This window comes from Chanodichthys erythropterus, chromosome 11 (genome assembly GCF_024489055.1).
Source record: "Chanodichthys erythropterus isolate Z2021 chromosome 11, ASM2448905v1, whole genome shotgun sequence".
Taxonomy (NCBI): domain Eukaryota; kingdom Metazoa; phylum Chordata; class Actinopteri; order Cypriniformes; family Xenocyprididae; genus Chanodichthys; species Chanodichthys erythropterus.
The window spans coordinates 14,936,409-14,951,867 of NC_090231.1; the positions used below are offsets into that span (position 1 = coordinate 14,936,409).

A 15,459-nucleotide genomic window follows, 5' to 3' on the forward strand; every position below is an offset into this window, starting at 1 on the left:
ATATATTTTTCTTTAATATAAGGGTGTTTCTACAACTTTTTCTTCAGCCACTTTTATATTCCAGGGGGTGATTTTTATAAAAACTCAGATTTCAAATTTCAAATTTGTATAAGATTTTTTATAAGCCTGGTCACAGACCAAATATATATATTTTTTTCCTTTTCTCAAAAGTTAGAGTAATTTTGTAAAAATAAGATGCAAAATGAGTAACTACTGTGACTATGACAAATATTATTGGTGTGTGCGTTAGCTATTAAGACAAAGGAATTTGCAATTTTATTAAAAAAAAAAAAAAAAAAATTTCACCAAATGTTATCAAACACAAAACATATTTGTTCATTATATTATTTAATATACAAATGACATATTTCTTCTGTGATTCATGTATTTACACTGTTAGACAATGGTAGTGGACAAATTAAAGTAGTAAGAGTGTGAAAAGTGTTTTACTTTTATATGATAAAAAGCACAAAACAAAATGCACATCCAGCAAAAGGACACCATTTATTTAAAAAAAATGCCTTCATAAATAATCTGATATGCTTCAAACTCCCATGCCCCATACAAAATATACATTGTGACTGACACCAAAAATGAAGCAGATAAAGAGAAACACCATAACTGATATAATTCAATCATAAACCTGAATAGGTCGTCATCCTCAACAGGACAGCGATTAGTGGTTTCTTATATTATAATATTCATGAAGAGTATATTCAAATGAACTAATTTTCGGTGAACTACCTGCACGCACAATAGTAATATCTGCTTTAATAGTGAGTAAATTCTAGCAGGTCTTATTGCTTCACAATGGGCACACACACACACACGCACGCACGTTTGTTTCTGTGAATTATGGGGACAATCCATAGGCATAATGGTTTTTATACTGTACAAACCATATTTTCTATCGCCCCACACCAACCCTACACCTAAACCTACCCATCACAGGAAACTGTGCACATTTTTACTTTCTCAAAAAAAACCTCATTCTGTATGATTTAGAAGCCTTTTGAAAAAAGGGGACATGGACACTCACACGCAGACACACACGCACACACACACGCACACACACACACACACACAGCCTATCAACAAAAAGCTACAGTGAGTACTGCTCTTTTATAAGCTCTCTTAACTGATATGATGTTAAAATATTACAGTTGTTCTGTAATATTAAACATTAAATAAATGTCTCATGAATAAAGTAATGGAATCAATCCAATAACCCCTGCACTTTATCTTCCCCCATTACGACAGTTGGGTGGTGATGAAAAGATTTACACACTTCATATCATTGGCTTAACAGCGAAAAATAAAAAATAAAAAAATAAAAATAAAAAAAAAATAAGAAACCGCTACAGTGTTCATAAATTCTATAATAACCACAGAAGAAATACAGCAGTTTTTAATAACCCCCTACCGTAAAATCACAAGACACAAAATGTACAGAAAAAAGAACACCAAAAAGATAAAAAAGTTAATGGCATGATATTCCCAATACATATTCAAGTATGTACCTCTTCTTAAGTGAATGTTGCCAGCTTCTAAATGCTGTTACACAAAACAAAGAGCTATTTTATAACATTATTCGGGTGGAGTGTAATGCAAGACAAAATAAATGAAAATAGATTCTCGTCAGTTGACAAATTGTAACTACTTCAGCTTATGATAGCACATTTTAGCTCCTTTTGAATTAAATTCGTATTCTCTATCTTGAATGGGATATCAACTAGAGATAGATTTAGGCTAGAAAGAGCTACCACATCACCAAATCACCATCAGAGCTACGATAACAAGAAAAATGTGTCTATTGCAAAATCATAAAGACCCAGCTTTAACCGATTACATTCACTCAGGCCTAGTGGATAAAACCCACAATTAACATTGCACAATTAACCTTTTAATGAAAAATATTGTTTCATTGTTTAATCTAGAATGGCTTGTCAGTATAAATGTGTTTAATATAAAGCCAAATGTACTTGTGGATCAGGAAAATGTGTGAAGTAAATCTAATGTAAAACCACAAAAGTCACAGTAGTGTATTTGTGCATCTAACTGATAAGTTATTTTATTAGAACTGCATGTTTAGAGGCACTTCAGACAATTGGTGATTTGCTACTAGATTTGGGGGTTGATTTGGAACATATGCAAATGTTATAAGGTAATTTAATGACAAGCTATAAGCATTTATAGTGTTGTGCAATAACCTTTAGTAAAATCTGGGCAAAATAATTAACAGCAGAAATCATGTTTAATCCTTTTAGTGAATTACTGCTTTATATAAGTGAACATAATTTAGAACATTTTCTTTTTTTTTTCACGTGTCACATTTAAAATATATTTTTTTAAATATGTATAACTTATATCATTGAGTATTATTATTATTATTAACATTAGTTTAATAGCTGCTTAAAAAACATGATCAAGGTTTTCAATGTGTAATAATAAGACTCAAATGATTTAAAAACACATGGATTTTAAAAGGCACAAAAACAATGAAATTAAAAAAAATGTAATCAAATACAGTTATAGTAGTCAAACGCTCAGTAGAGGCATTAGCATTGCTTGGTGAGGTATGCGTAATTATGTGAATGATAGAAAAAGGTATCGTAAACGGTGTTTGTGTACGTGTGTGTATGCAAGCCTTGTTTTTAGACTTCAGCAGTGTCTTTCACCCATGCCAGAGGTCATGACTCACCTCGAGAGCCATCAACCCTCAGTGCCATAAAACCAGACAATCTCCACCCACTCGCGTCCCTACTCGCATGACAACCGCTCACGTGATCCAGAAATGGGGGAGAAGACTGGGCCGAGGTCTCAACAAATAAGGGTTACCCTGGAGACAACAAAGCCTCACAATCAACTATTCCCTTGTAATCCTGTTTCGGTAACCCTGAAACCCAGACCCAGTCAAAACAGAAAAAGACTACAAATTTGACAGTGTTATTTTCAACTTAAACTTCATTCTATATGAATAGATTATTTTCAGTTGTAATGTAGAACCTGAAAAGTTTGATCCTGTAGCGATACCAAGCTATTGTAGAGAGGGTTTGCTGAAGACAGGGTTGGGGGGGGGAGGCTGGGGTCGGAGGGTAACCTTCCCCACTGGAGAGATGTGTGTGCGTCTCTGTCTGTCTGTCTACACATGAGCGCGGGAGGTCAGGTTGAGCCTTAGAGGCTGTCTGCTCCTGAACGGCAGGAGCCACAGGATCTTCCAGCGAGTGCCAAACACCTCAGCCATTGCTTGCTGCCACGACCGTTGTGGTCCACTGGGAGAATGGAATAAATTAAAGTACGTATTGTAAGTTCATGTGAAATAATATGACAATATGAACTATAGAGAGAAACTAAGAGCTTTAGGAGAGACTGGGGCTAGTTGTCACATTTTCTCAAGTGAATATTTCTCATTGTAGGTTTACTTTTTGAAAATTAACTTCTATATAGACAGGTACCATAAACATCTCGACTAAAAAAGCTATTAAAGTTATGGTATTCTGGAAGAAAGATGTGATTTATTGAACACAATTTGACCCATTGTGCACAGTACATTATGGAACCTGCTATTAAACGTTCTATTAGAGGTTTTTCAGTTAAATTTAAACAGTAAAACTCTTATGAAATACAAAATTTAAGCAGAAGAAAATCAGAAAAGTACAAATATCAAACCAAATTCTAAATTTTCTTTTTGAACCCAGTGTACTGTTCAAAAGTTAAGGGTCAGTAAGATTTTTTTAAATGTTTTTGAACAAATTTTGTTAAGATCACCAAGACAACATTTAGTTGATTGGAAGATTGCAATTTAAAATAACACTTTTCTATTTCTGCAGCCATTACTCCAGTCTTTAGTGTCACATGATCCTTTAGAAATCATTCTAACATGCTGATGCTCAAAGAATATTTGTACTTCTTTCCTACTTTTTCTTTATTTCTGAAGAAAAGCATTTATTTGAAATAGAAATCTATATCAATTTCTTTATATTGACAATTTTGATAAATGTGATGCTTCCTTGCTGAATAAAAGTATTTAAAATAGCTTACTGATCTCAAAACTCAAAACCTTCCAGTTGAGCTGTAACAAGCAGTGTTTGGGAAAGTTTCTTTTAAAAGTAATGCATTACAATATTGTGTTATTCCCTAAAAAAAAGTAACTAATTGTGTTACCTAGTTACTTTTTATGTTACGTTACTTTTGCGGTACTTCTTCTCACCTGGGCTGGACTTGCATGCTTGTTTGTTTTTTGATAATAACAAAAAACAAAGTTATATTTTTGGGAAATGTTAAGGCCCTTTTACACCAAAAGTGAAATGAATAAGTCTCAGGCTTAAGGAAATGCATATTTATGCATGTACAGTAGAGGGCGCAGCTCAAACAAACCTTTCAGCTGTGCTGCCATTCTGGATTAAAGAAGAATAGGATACAGGGGAAGGAAGTTCAACACTCTTATTTCCAAATCTAATCTAAAGCAATTTTTGCTTATTCGTATGGCTGAATTAGATCATTGAAGGTCAGCAGCAAAGACATTGGTTTAAAAAGTGAGATTAAATACATAAAGTATATTTAATATAGTTAATTATTACAGGTTTGCGTAAAATTCTGAGATTTCATTTCACTGTTTTTATTAATTTTGAATAATACTGAAAGTTTTCGTGCAAGTGAGATGAGTAAATGCATGTTTACATTTAGTCTAGAACTACAATAAGTAACTTGTGTTACTTATTTGAAAAAGTAACTTAGATATTTTGTTGTAAATTCAAAAAAAGTAATGCGTTACTTTACTAGTTACTTAAAAAGTAATCTGATTATGTAACTCAAGTTACTTGTAATGCTTTACTCCTAACACTGGTAACAAGTAGCCCCGATCTCCATGTTTACATGTAATGGGGGTGTAAACGGCATTACATTATTGTTAAATGACTTAAATGATTCTGCAAGTTTCGATACTTACATGTCTTCCAATAAGTGCGACATCTTCTCTATGGTTGTTGTATCCTGTTGTGGAAAACATGAAGGATAATGCTTGGTATCAGCAATGAACTATGAACAAGTTATTTCTTATGAATGTAAGACAATACAATGACAATTCATAAAATGAATTATGACAGCGAGCCAGTGGATGCGAGGGGGTGAATTGGATCAGTTTTTGATCTTTCCCACGCTGGGAGTGAAAACTGCTACAGCATACACTGAGACAAAAGAGAGACAGTGAAGCTGACAGCAGCAACACTCCCTTGGTGCCCTCCTCACCTTGCCAAGTTGGCACAGGGGCAAAAGGGCATCTGCCTGCGGACAATAGGACCGCATGCATAGGGATGCTAAAATCCCCCCTGCTTGCCAGGTGAAGAGACGCGGCAAAGAGAGAAAAAAAAACCAGACTGAATATGTAAATAAGGTGGGATTAACAGAGGCGAGACTGAAGAGCCTGTTTGTGTGAAAAATGGAGGACGTGTGATTGACAGTGGCTTTCTAGAACAATCTGTGCTTTGTGTGCAATCCACAAGACAAATAAAAAAGGACCCCATTCCTAAAACCATTCAAGGTTATGTAATAAGTCCGACTTGAATTGTTGAAGTCGATGACTCTTCATTAGAAATGAAGTCAGATTCACATTGTGAACCGCTAGAGGACACACTCTTGGCCCGGAGCAGCCAGCATCATGCCAAACCGACCTGGCTGCACTTCAGGCTGAACTGAGCTGCCCTCAGAGAGCATGCGTGAGGAAAAGATCTCTGCAGGGATCAATGGCTAAGTCTACTTCCACAGTTGCTATGACTGGCACAGGGCTATGCACTAACCACCCTGTCAGCCGCTAAATCTTCCAAGACATCACAACATGGGATAGCAGGGTGAAAGAGTAGCTTGTGCGTTAAAGCATCAGGACTTTCCTGGCCTTTGGATAACGAAACGGCTTAAGGGCAGTACAGGACACAAGATAAAACAGCTTAACATGGGCTTTTAGCAACACAGGTTAGATTAGCACTGTCAAAAGGAAGTATCCTGCAGGAATGGGTTAGCGTCAAAGGACGTCTAAAAGAATGGCGGAAGGAAGAGGAAGACACAGTTGTCCAGAGGGTTTGAAGAGAGGTTAGAGTTGAGTACTCTGACCCACAACAAGTGTAATGGTTGGAAATTCGTAATGAGAATACGGAAGACACTTGCGCTCAAACGACAAAGGATAGGATGTGAAGTGGGATGTGTTCTTTGAAACACTTCCGCAGCATATGGTGGACGTGTGGGGGACAATTGGTCATGACTGGGAACCAGAGAATAAGATTAAGGGGAGGTGTATTCTTTTTAAAGGGCTGCATTTTTTTGCCTAATTGAACTAGGTCACTACTAATCCTCTTTTGCATCACATGAAGTCATCAATTAAAGGATCAGAGTCAAATGTGATTATCCTGCCTGCCCCAATCACAGCTATGTTTCAGGCCTAATCAACAGAGAAAGGATGGAGGACATTACGGAAGTAGAAGAAGAGAATGAAGGACTCAGTAGTGTTCTGTAGGGTATATACAGGCATACAGCATATGACCAACTTTTAAAAGGATTTTGCGTAGGCTTATCAGAATATGAAGGACCATATGCATGCCAAACTCTAAAGAGAGAATTAATTATACATTTTTGCAAACATATCTGTTTGCGGAATGCTTTAAGACCAAGCAGAATCCTCTGCCGACTGGTTGCTACCGCTTCACAGCGAGTGGGACACGTGCTAGTGGCAATTCCCTTTCACTTTTATTATTTTGATTTCAGCAAATCAGTTTGGGTGAATGGAGACAACTTGATAAGTGTTCATGAGCCCAACATCCAGCCACACAAGAAAACATGCAATCTACCTGCGGGAAAACATAGTCAAAAAGGGAAGTTGTTTTTCAATACTGTTAAGTTAATTATGTTAAATGGAGGTAAACTTTTTACATTTAAGCAACTTTTATGGCGCTTTTCCACTGCATGGTATGGTACGGCTCACTTTTTGTCGCTTTTTCACTGCATGGGACAGTTCTGTATGGAACGGTATGGCTCGCTTAAATAGTACCACCTCAGTTGAGGTTCCAAGCGTGCCATACCGATACTAAATGTGACATGTAAATGCTGCAGATCACTAATTGGTCAGGCAGACAGAATCATCACTACCAGCATCATTGGATTGAAAAAAGAAAAAAGAAATGGTTGTATCGTGGTCAGACTCTTTGTTAGCAGAGGAGTGGATTGACGGCAGTAGAAGCGGCACAACTATACGATCAGTCTATAATCCCACCCACTTTGAAGTGGTACTAAGCTGCAGTGGAAAAGCAAACCGAAAGTAAAGTGATCCGAGCCGTGCCGTACTGAGCCGAGTAGTACCACGCAGTGGAAAAGCACCATTAGTCTCCCACTCTTTTCATATAGTTTCCAGTTCCCACACCCCTGGTTTTAACTGAGCCTTTGTGACCCTTAGTGTTTAATAGAAAGCTGTAAGACAACAGACAGCAATATTATACATTATTAGATAGAACTGTTATACAAAGACAGTAGACAGTATATGAAAAAGTATTAGCTATTGCCGTGTATTTGATGCCGATTGTGGCTAGCTTAGCAGAAATACCAAAGACTATAGAATAACACAAGACGTGTCACTCGTATTGTTTTGAATGGGAGAAAGTGTAATGCGCAATATGGCGAAATAAGTCCCGCCTTCTAAAGCCAATCGCCGACTGGCAAAGTCATCGCGTCACTTCAGCGGCCGTTATAATCACCGGTTTCTATAGAAACAGGTCAGACGCGCGCCTCCGGAGAGACGTGCATTTAGGTCTGCGCATGCGCATTAGCTTAATCCAGCTTGAAAAATAGTTTTTTTTGGTCATGATTTGGTCATGATTCGAAACTAAATTTATGAGCCAGTTGTTGTTAGATTTCATTGGTGATTTCAAATATGATATATAATCATAAGGTTGGTGAACAGTTTTGGAGAATTTGATGTTTCCCCATTCAAAGAGATTGCATGATGCCCAGGATGCCCGAGAGGCGTTTCAAAGATGGCCGCCGAGTGAAATTACTTGTCTTAAAGGGACTTTGGAAATACATAATGATGTTTCACTTGGTCTTCTCAAAGTCGCGCTGTATTTTCTACTTAGCATAAGAATGAAAGGTCCTATCACTGTTTTTCATGTGTGTACAGTTAATCTGTGGAGTAAATATATATGCTGTGTACACTGCTTTTTAAAAATGGGGGGGTGCTGGTGTTTCATGTGCAATCGACATATCAGAGTACACCTACATCACTGGTAGCTCCTTATGTGCTGGGTTAGACCTTTTACTTTCTTAAGTAGTCGTGATTCGCCTCTCGAAACGTAACATGCTCAAAACATACCTCTTAAACACGCAGAATAATGTAAGTGGATATTTTCCCTTGTAATCGCGCCTTTTAACAATTATGAAATCGTGGCATCTGTAATCGTAATCGTGATAAAAAATTTGATTAATTGTGCAGCCCTATTACACACAGCATGAAAGGTAATATTCGAAAAAGCATAATAGGGGGACTTAAAAAAAAAAAAAAAGGTGAAAAAGGAAAAAGTCATGAAAGCAGCAATATTTTATGCAAATGAGAGTGTAACATACATACTTTCAAACATTTTCAGAGGACCAGCATGCATCATATAACTAGATTTGCAATTCTTGAAGGAAATACGAGTAGCAAGACTACTTCGCTGAATTGTTCACCTCGTTCCCATATGCTAATGATTGACTTTTGCAATACTGCAAATGCTTTGGAAAAATGAATGTAAAAATTTGGGTTATGCAAGTAAAGCAACTTAAAACTAAACGAGAGAGGGTAAATCATTCATCCTGAGAAACGTGCTGATTTCCATCAAAATAGAAGAAGTCCCAGAGACTGGAAGAAAGCACCTGTGTCAAAATGAATATCATCCATATTTAACAAGTTATAAAGTAAAATATCTAGCTTCCACCAGACCGCCTTCCGTATTCAACTTACGAAAAAAGAGTAACTGACATTGCGTTATGATGTACACTTTTTTCGTAAATTGAATAGGGAAGTTAGTTGGGTCTAGTTTTCTTTTAAAAACCATGGAGGAATCATATCAACAACTGACCCAGATTTCAACCCACTTACAATTTCCCGTAACCGCTGAAAAATTCAAATTGATTAAAAACAGCAGTCTATGTAACAGAGCCTAAAAAGTCAACTCACTTGTGGAATCGTCCTTCTAAGATTCTCAATCTTTGTTTTAAATGAATTAAGAAAGTTCTCGCATATTGATGGGGATGGATCTACAATTAATATGGGAGGGTTTACTGCTGTATTTATAATATTAAAACAATGTCTTAGCATTATTAGCATTGTTTTCTATTAACTCGACAAAGTACTTAGATTTAGCTGCTTTTACAGTCCTCTGAAAAAAAATTTCACGTGTTTGATTGACAGCTTCAGCGCACGCTGCTCCAACGATTGCAAAGGGAGCTTTCTTTGATCGGTTTCTTTACATAATTTAAACTCCGTTAAATAACAGATTATTTTCATCCCACTAAGAGAAACAACGCAAGTTGATGTTTAGTCACGGGTTTGATTTACAGACAAAGAACATCTGAATGGACATGAATCATTACATATCAGATCAGACATTAGAATTAACACAGTCGCATTACTGTCGAGTCCAGGCACTGCACAATACTTTGTAATCCTCAATGGCATGTTTATTGCTTAGTAGCTCAATCTGGTTTAGCGCCACATAGGCCTATGTTACTTAGGCTACCTATTCTATTGCATGCCATGTGCAAATCGGTGGGTGGGGCTAAACAGACAGTGATGAAGTAGGCATTGATCATCTTCTGCGGAGGCGGTGCTTGCTGCCCTTTGGCGTCATAGATCCCCACTTTGTAAATCCTGTCGTTTGCTGGGTCTGGTGTCAATTAAAGCTTTTATTGGACTAACAAGGAAGTTTTCAGTTCTGAAACTTACAGGATATTCTTATAGTATGATGACCTCTTATATGTCAAAAGCTAAAAAGAAAATTTGATTTCTCAGTTCATCACCCCTTTAAGTGGTTAAAGTGGAGTAGAAAATCCACACAAGATGATAATCTCACCGCAGTCTTGCCTTGCAAGCACAAATAATTTCAATGACCTCAATAATTTCAAAGTCAGTTAAAATTAAATTTAAATTTAAAATTAAATTTAGCACAATTAAATTTAATTACTCACTGTGAGGATTCCTTTGACTTGTGTGTAGAAAAGGCTGCTCATTCCACCAAACATAATCAGCCCCATGAAACAGGACCCACGTAGAAGAGCCAACTCATGACGTACTGCAAACTCCGCCTGAGAAAGACAAACATGTTACACACATGCTATAAATTCTCATGGACAAATCAGACTATTCTCTTTATGCTACACATACACAAGGAGGATTTCTGCACTATGGGCCATTATGGAAAGTGATGTGACACACTGCTTGTTTTCTTTCGCTGAAGGCTTTTCTGTGACTATAACAGCAAACACATGCAAATACACAAATATACAAAATCCACAATATTTTGCTTCTTATGGGAAAGTTAAGCTTTTCTGGGAGATAACGTCACTATCTCTTCCATACAGCCGTTTCTATGCCGATACAGCATCTCTCGCTTCTCAGCTGTGTCTGTTTACTCACACACAATGCTCCACAGAATAAACAAAAACAGGAAATTGAGCATTATGAGCTTTTATTTACAGGCGGTCTACCGTTGCCATGATGGCTCAGCTGTTCAGCTGCATTCAAGTTGGAATGATGCTCCTGTGAATTTAAATGCTCCGACAGAAAATACACCACTATATTATTGATTCCTTGAGACATTGAAACAAGTCCTACAGCTTCACCTAAATCAGAGATGATCACTATGTTCTTAACACAACTGTATAATTTCATTTGATTTCAACAGATTTCATTTTAATTTTTGAAATTGCATTATAACTCACTACCCCTAAAGCCACCAATCCTCAGACCATAACTTTAAAATATAAGAGCAAACCAGACCATAAAACTAAATATTTACTAGGAAAAATAGAAATACTAATTTGCATCCTTAAAATACTAACATCTTGACAGCAAGAGGAGGTTAATCTTAAACGTATTCCTCTTTCACAAGGTTTCGGAGCCGTCTTTTGGTCAAAACCTTTGATATTTACGAAATCAAAATCAAATCCAGACTTTATCCTGAAGGTCTTATTTCCATCTGCTGTGACTGTGTGCAGATAAAGATCACACAGTCTCTTAGTTTTATAGTTTGTTTTTTTCTTCTTATTCTTTAAGAAATTGCTTTATATTTACAACTGTGTAACAACTATGTAATCATCAAGAATTTCTTGTAAGGATTTTTTGATCAGTCAACACAAAAATATTACAGAGCAAATAACACTATTTGAAAGCAGCAATAAAAAGCAGCAATAAAATATGCAATAAAACAAGAAAGACTCAAACTTTGGGAAATTGCTGTTTGCAGGTGTGTTTTGGGTGAAGTAATACGGCATAAGACCAGTACAAACGATCATCGCATGCAAATACAACTTGTGTTAAATTCAGTTTCTCTCATTCAAAGTTTATTCAGTACTTAACAGTAATGCTGATGCCACCTGCAGGTCCCTAATCTCAGTTAAGAGGTGAAAATCCAGTGCTAATCATCTGCCTCCATTGAGAAGATTCTACTAAACCACAGAATAATAAAGTTAGCTAAATAAAAACTAGCATACTACATTTAATATGTCTGCATAACAATATGCATATGACAAAATGTAATGCATATTGTACTGTATCCCACAATGCAACGTACTAACTTGACTTAACTATCCATATCCAATGCGACAAATGAACTGGAAACAATCAACCACAATTTTTAATTCAATTTATTATTTAATCAGTCAAAAGATTCCAAAACATTTATGACAAATAGGCAAAAAAAAAAAAAAAAAAATCGTATATCATGTATCATGTTTACAATCAAGTGCCATAACGGTGTCATAAACTGCCATTGTACTCATTTGCAAAGTAAAAAAAACATTTATTGCTTGTTAATGGAATTTCTGTAGTTTTATCGTATTATGGCCAGTGTTGGGTGTAATGCATTACTAAGTAATTAATTACTGTAATTTAATTACTTTTCCATTGAAAAAGGTAAGTAAGGGTAAGACTGCAATTTTATTTGAAAAAAAAAATTAGAAGAGCAGTTTAATGTCTATTAAACTAGTAATTAGTAGTAAGAAGTAATGCAATACTGTTTAGAGAAAGTAATTAGTACAGTAATCTAATTACACCATTGAAGATGTAACTATTAGCTAAAAATGTATTATTTTTTTAGAGTGACTTACCCAACACTAATTACAGCCCATATGTACTGTGTTTGCCTAAAACAATGTGCACACTGAATTGGAGGGAAATTATAAGGTCCGCCTGCATGATTTACAGTTGTGCTCTAAAATAGTTATTCAATGATTTAAACCCTTACAGTGACATAAAGCACTTGGGACAGTATAAATGTAGGTGTGTAAATGTAAGATGGTCTTACCCGGTCCACCGAGGACAGGGGCTGGAAGTAGTAGTACTGGCAGAAGTCAAGCACCAGAGTGTAAAGACTCAGAACCTGAGTGTAAAAACACAGCTGCAAAAAGAGCCAGTGGTTATCCTCCCCAACACAGTTATTAATCCTGCACAGAGACACAGCAGTAGGCACAGAGAGAGACAGAGAGGAAGTGCAAATTAATATGTCATTTTAATACCAAAATGCTCTATTCCAAATCCTAGTAAGTCGGCTTGCTACCGTCTTTGCTTTTAATAACGTTTGATATTTACATGTTAAACTAAACGGCGTTATACTCTAATGGCATAAAAAACACACAGCCACAGCAGTTTTCTAAACATCCTTTTTTCACTACACACCTGGAAATTTGGGTAATTGTTGACAAAATCGCACACAGCAATACAGAGTCAATCTAACACACACATACACACAAATACAGTCAAACCAAAATTTATTCAGACACCTTGAACATTTCATTCATTAATACAGTCACTATCGTTTAAAAAAATGGAAATAAAATATGACAAGTATGAAAAAATATGAAAAATAATCTTAATTATGTCACATAAAATTTAAGCAAAGCATGGTCAGGTCAAAGTGTCTGAATAATTTTTGACTTCACATTTTTATAAATTTTACTGGTAGTCCACTGTATGAAGAATTATTGGGTATAATGTCACAGTTTTGCTTCATTTTGCTGTAATTGTAACAATAATTATAAAATTGTTTTGGTTTGACTGTACACACACACACACATACACACACATATATATGTTATTGACGGATAAGGTTTTTAAAAGTGTAAAAAAAAAAAAAAAACATGGAGATATAATTAATTTTGAAGTGTTAACAATGAGATTATGTGTTTTTTTTTTATAATCAAAACACTGCTTTTGTCATTTTTTACAATATGGACAAAATCTGTCACAAAAAAAGTCATTTGGTTTAACCAAAGTTTCAGTTTTAACGAATGACACTTGGTTATACCGAATGATGATATTTTCAAACAATGCTAACAGGTTGATATCTAGCTAGCTAGATAGCAAAAGTACAATCAAACATTTTATATTTAGTACAAGTTTTTAAAGTACACAATTACAACATTTTCCATGTTTTATAGCGGTTGTACCGATCAAGTGAAAACATGATTTTTTTCAAATAGTTAAGAGACTGTTACTTTGCTTCACAACCATGTGGCCCTTTGCAGGTGTCTGAATGATGTCACATATTGTCACATGATACTGATCGCATGACTTGATCCAAAATTATAGTCCCTTTATATTGGTTACTCCGAATGACATCAATGACATTCATTTTTCCGGACATTCTTTCTCATAAGCAACGGCTTCTACATTTTGCACTATGTTAAGAAATTATGTTATAAAATCATGCCAAAATAAAAAAAATATATACATTTATTGCATTTTATGATATTTTAAATCACAAATGAAAAGACAGTATTGGCCTTTGGACGGTTAAACCGAATGACCTTTTGACACTTCATAATCTTTAAAATACCTTTTGGATTCAATAAAAGAGATCTAGTTGTACTACCTTACATACTTTGGATGTCATATATTTGTTTATTATTAAGGCCTTTGGACAAAAAAAAAAGACCTGTCACAACACTGACCTATATATGTGTATATATATATATATATATATATTATATATATATATATATATATATATATATATATATATATATATATATATATATATATATATATATATATATATATATATATATATATATATATATATATATATATATATATATATATATATATATATATATATATATATATATATATATATATATATATATATTATATATATATATATATATAGATTTGAACTGATAGATTTAAGTAGCAAATGAGAATTGTCAAACAAAATGATCAAATATATTTGACAAAGACATTGTTAATGATTTTCAGTTTTGTTAAATAAATCAACAGTTTTTTTTAATAACTGAAGAATACACACAAGTATTTGTAATTTGTAAAAGTAAATGGTATTTGGGGTGAAAAGCACCCCTGCTGTTGGGGCTAAAGGCACAATAATTAGATAACTGTTTGATCTGTATTGTCTTAGAACTGTACATTTCTGCAATATAGACATAACTTTGACAGTCACCTGATAACAGACTCTTCTTAATTATAATGTAAAAACATACACTTTCTGTAAAGCTGCTTTAAAGCTATATGAATTGTGAAAAGTGCTACACAAATAAATGTGAATTGACTTGAATAAATGATTTGATAATAAATAATTGGCTGACATATAAGTGTTAGATTAAAATGGTTAATAGAATTTATTAAGTTGGATGTCCACCTTAGAGGTATTCACTATATTCTTTATGAAACAATCACATTTAAAAATGTATCAAATCATATAATAAAAATGTTAAACATATCATATAATAAAATATTTATTCATTACATTTTTCTGTATTTTTAAAATGACCACATTTTAATGAGTGTATTTATTAAATAAAAGTAAATTAACTTTATTTATCAGAACAGAATATGGTACAAACTTTGCTGAAGTGATTGTTTTGATGTGTTGCATGGTCAATTTTCAATACATTTTCAAATTATACACTATACAAGTAAAAAGTGGATTTTCCTTAAGGTGTGCCTTTAGCACCGTTCCACCCTAATAACCTAGTAATGATCAATTAATAAAGACTAATTAAATAAGTGATTTAAATCTGAAAAACATTGATTTGGCATAAATGTGTAAATGCAGCATTACTAAGGAAATCATACAGCCATCAATGTGTGTTTTAGGCTGCTGTCTCTGCATGATATTAATGCTATTCACCTGCATTTTAAGGCAAGTCACGCCACATGAAGAAGCACCAGAATAAGGAACATGAGAGAAAAGAGTTGAGAAAGCGGTC

The 15,459-nt window shown here is 34.7% G+C and overlaps 1 protein-coding gene across 2 annotated transcripts in view; it reads right to left on the reverse strand.

Annotated features, from left to right (window-relative positions):
• Positions 1 to 373: 373 nt before the first annotated feature.
• The window catches only part of zdhhc21 (zinc finger DHHC-type palmitoyltransferase 21), a 28,326-nt gene continuing 13,240 nt past the window's right edge, over positions 374 to 15,459 (reverse strand). For both annotated transcript variants that reach the window (XM_067401830.1, XM_067401829.1), the window contains exons 6-9: positions 12,540 to 12,678; positions 10,204 to 10,320; positions 4,949 to 4,992; positions 374 to 3,272 (exon numbers count right to left, since the gene is read on the reverse strand). In XM_067401830.1, the coding sequence (XP_067257931.1) occupies positions 3,143 to 3,272; positions 4,949 to 4,992; positions 10,204 to 10,320; positions 12,540 to 12,678 (430 nt within the window). In that variant the 3' untranslated portion in view covers positions 374 to 3,142. The remainder of the gene's footprint in view (positions 3,273 to 4,948; positions 4,993 to 10,203; positions 10,321 to 12,539; positions 12,679 to 15,459) is intronic.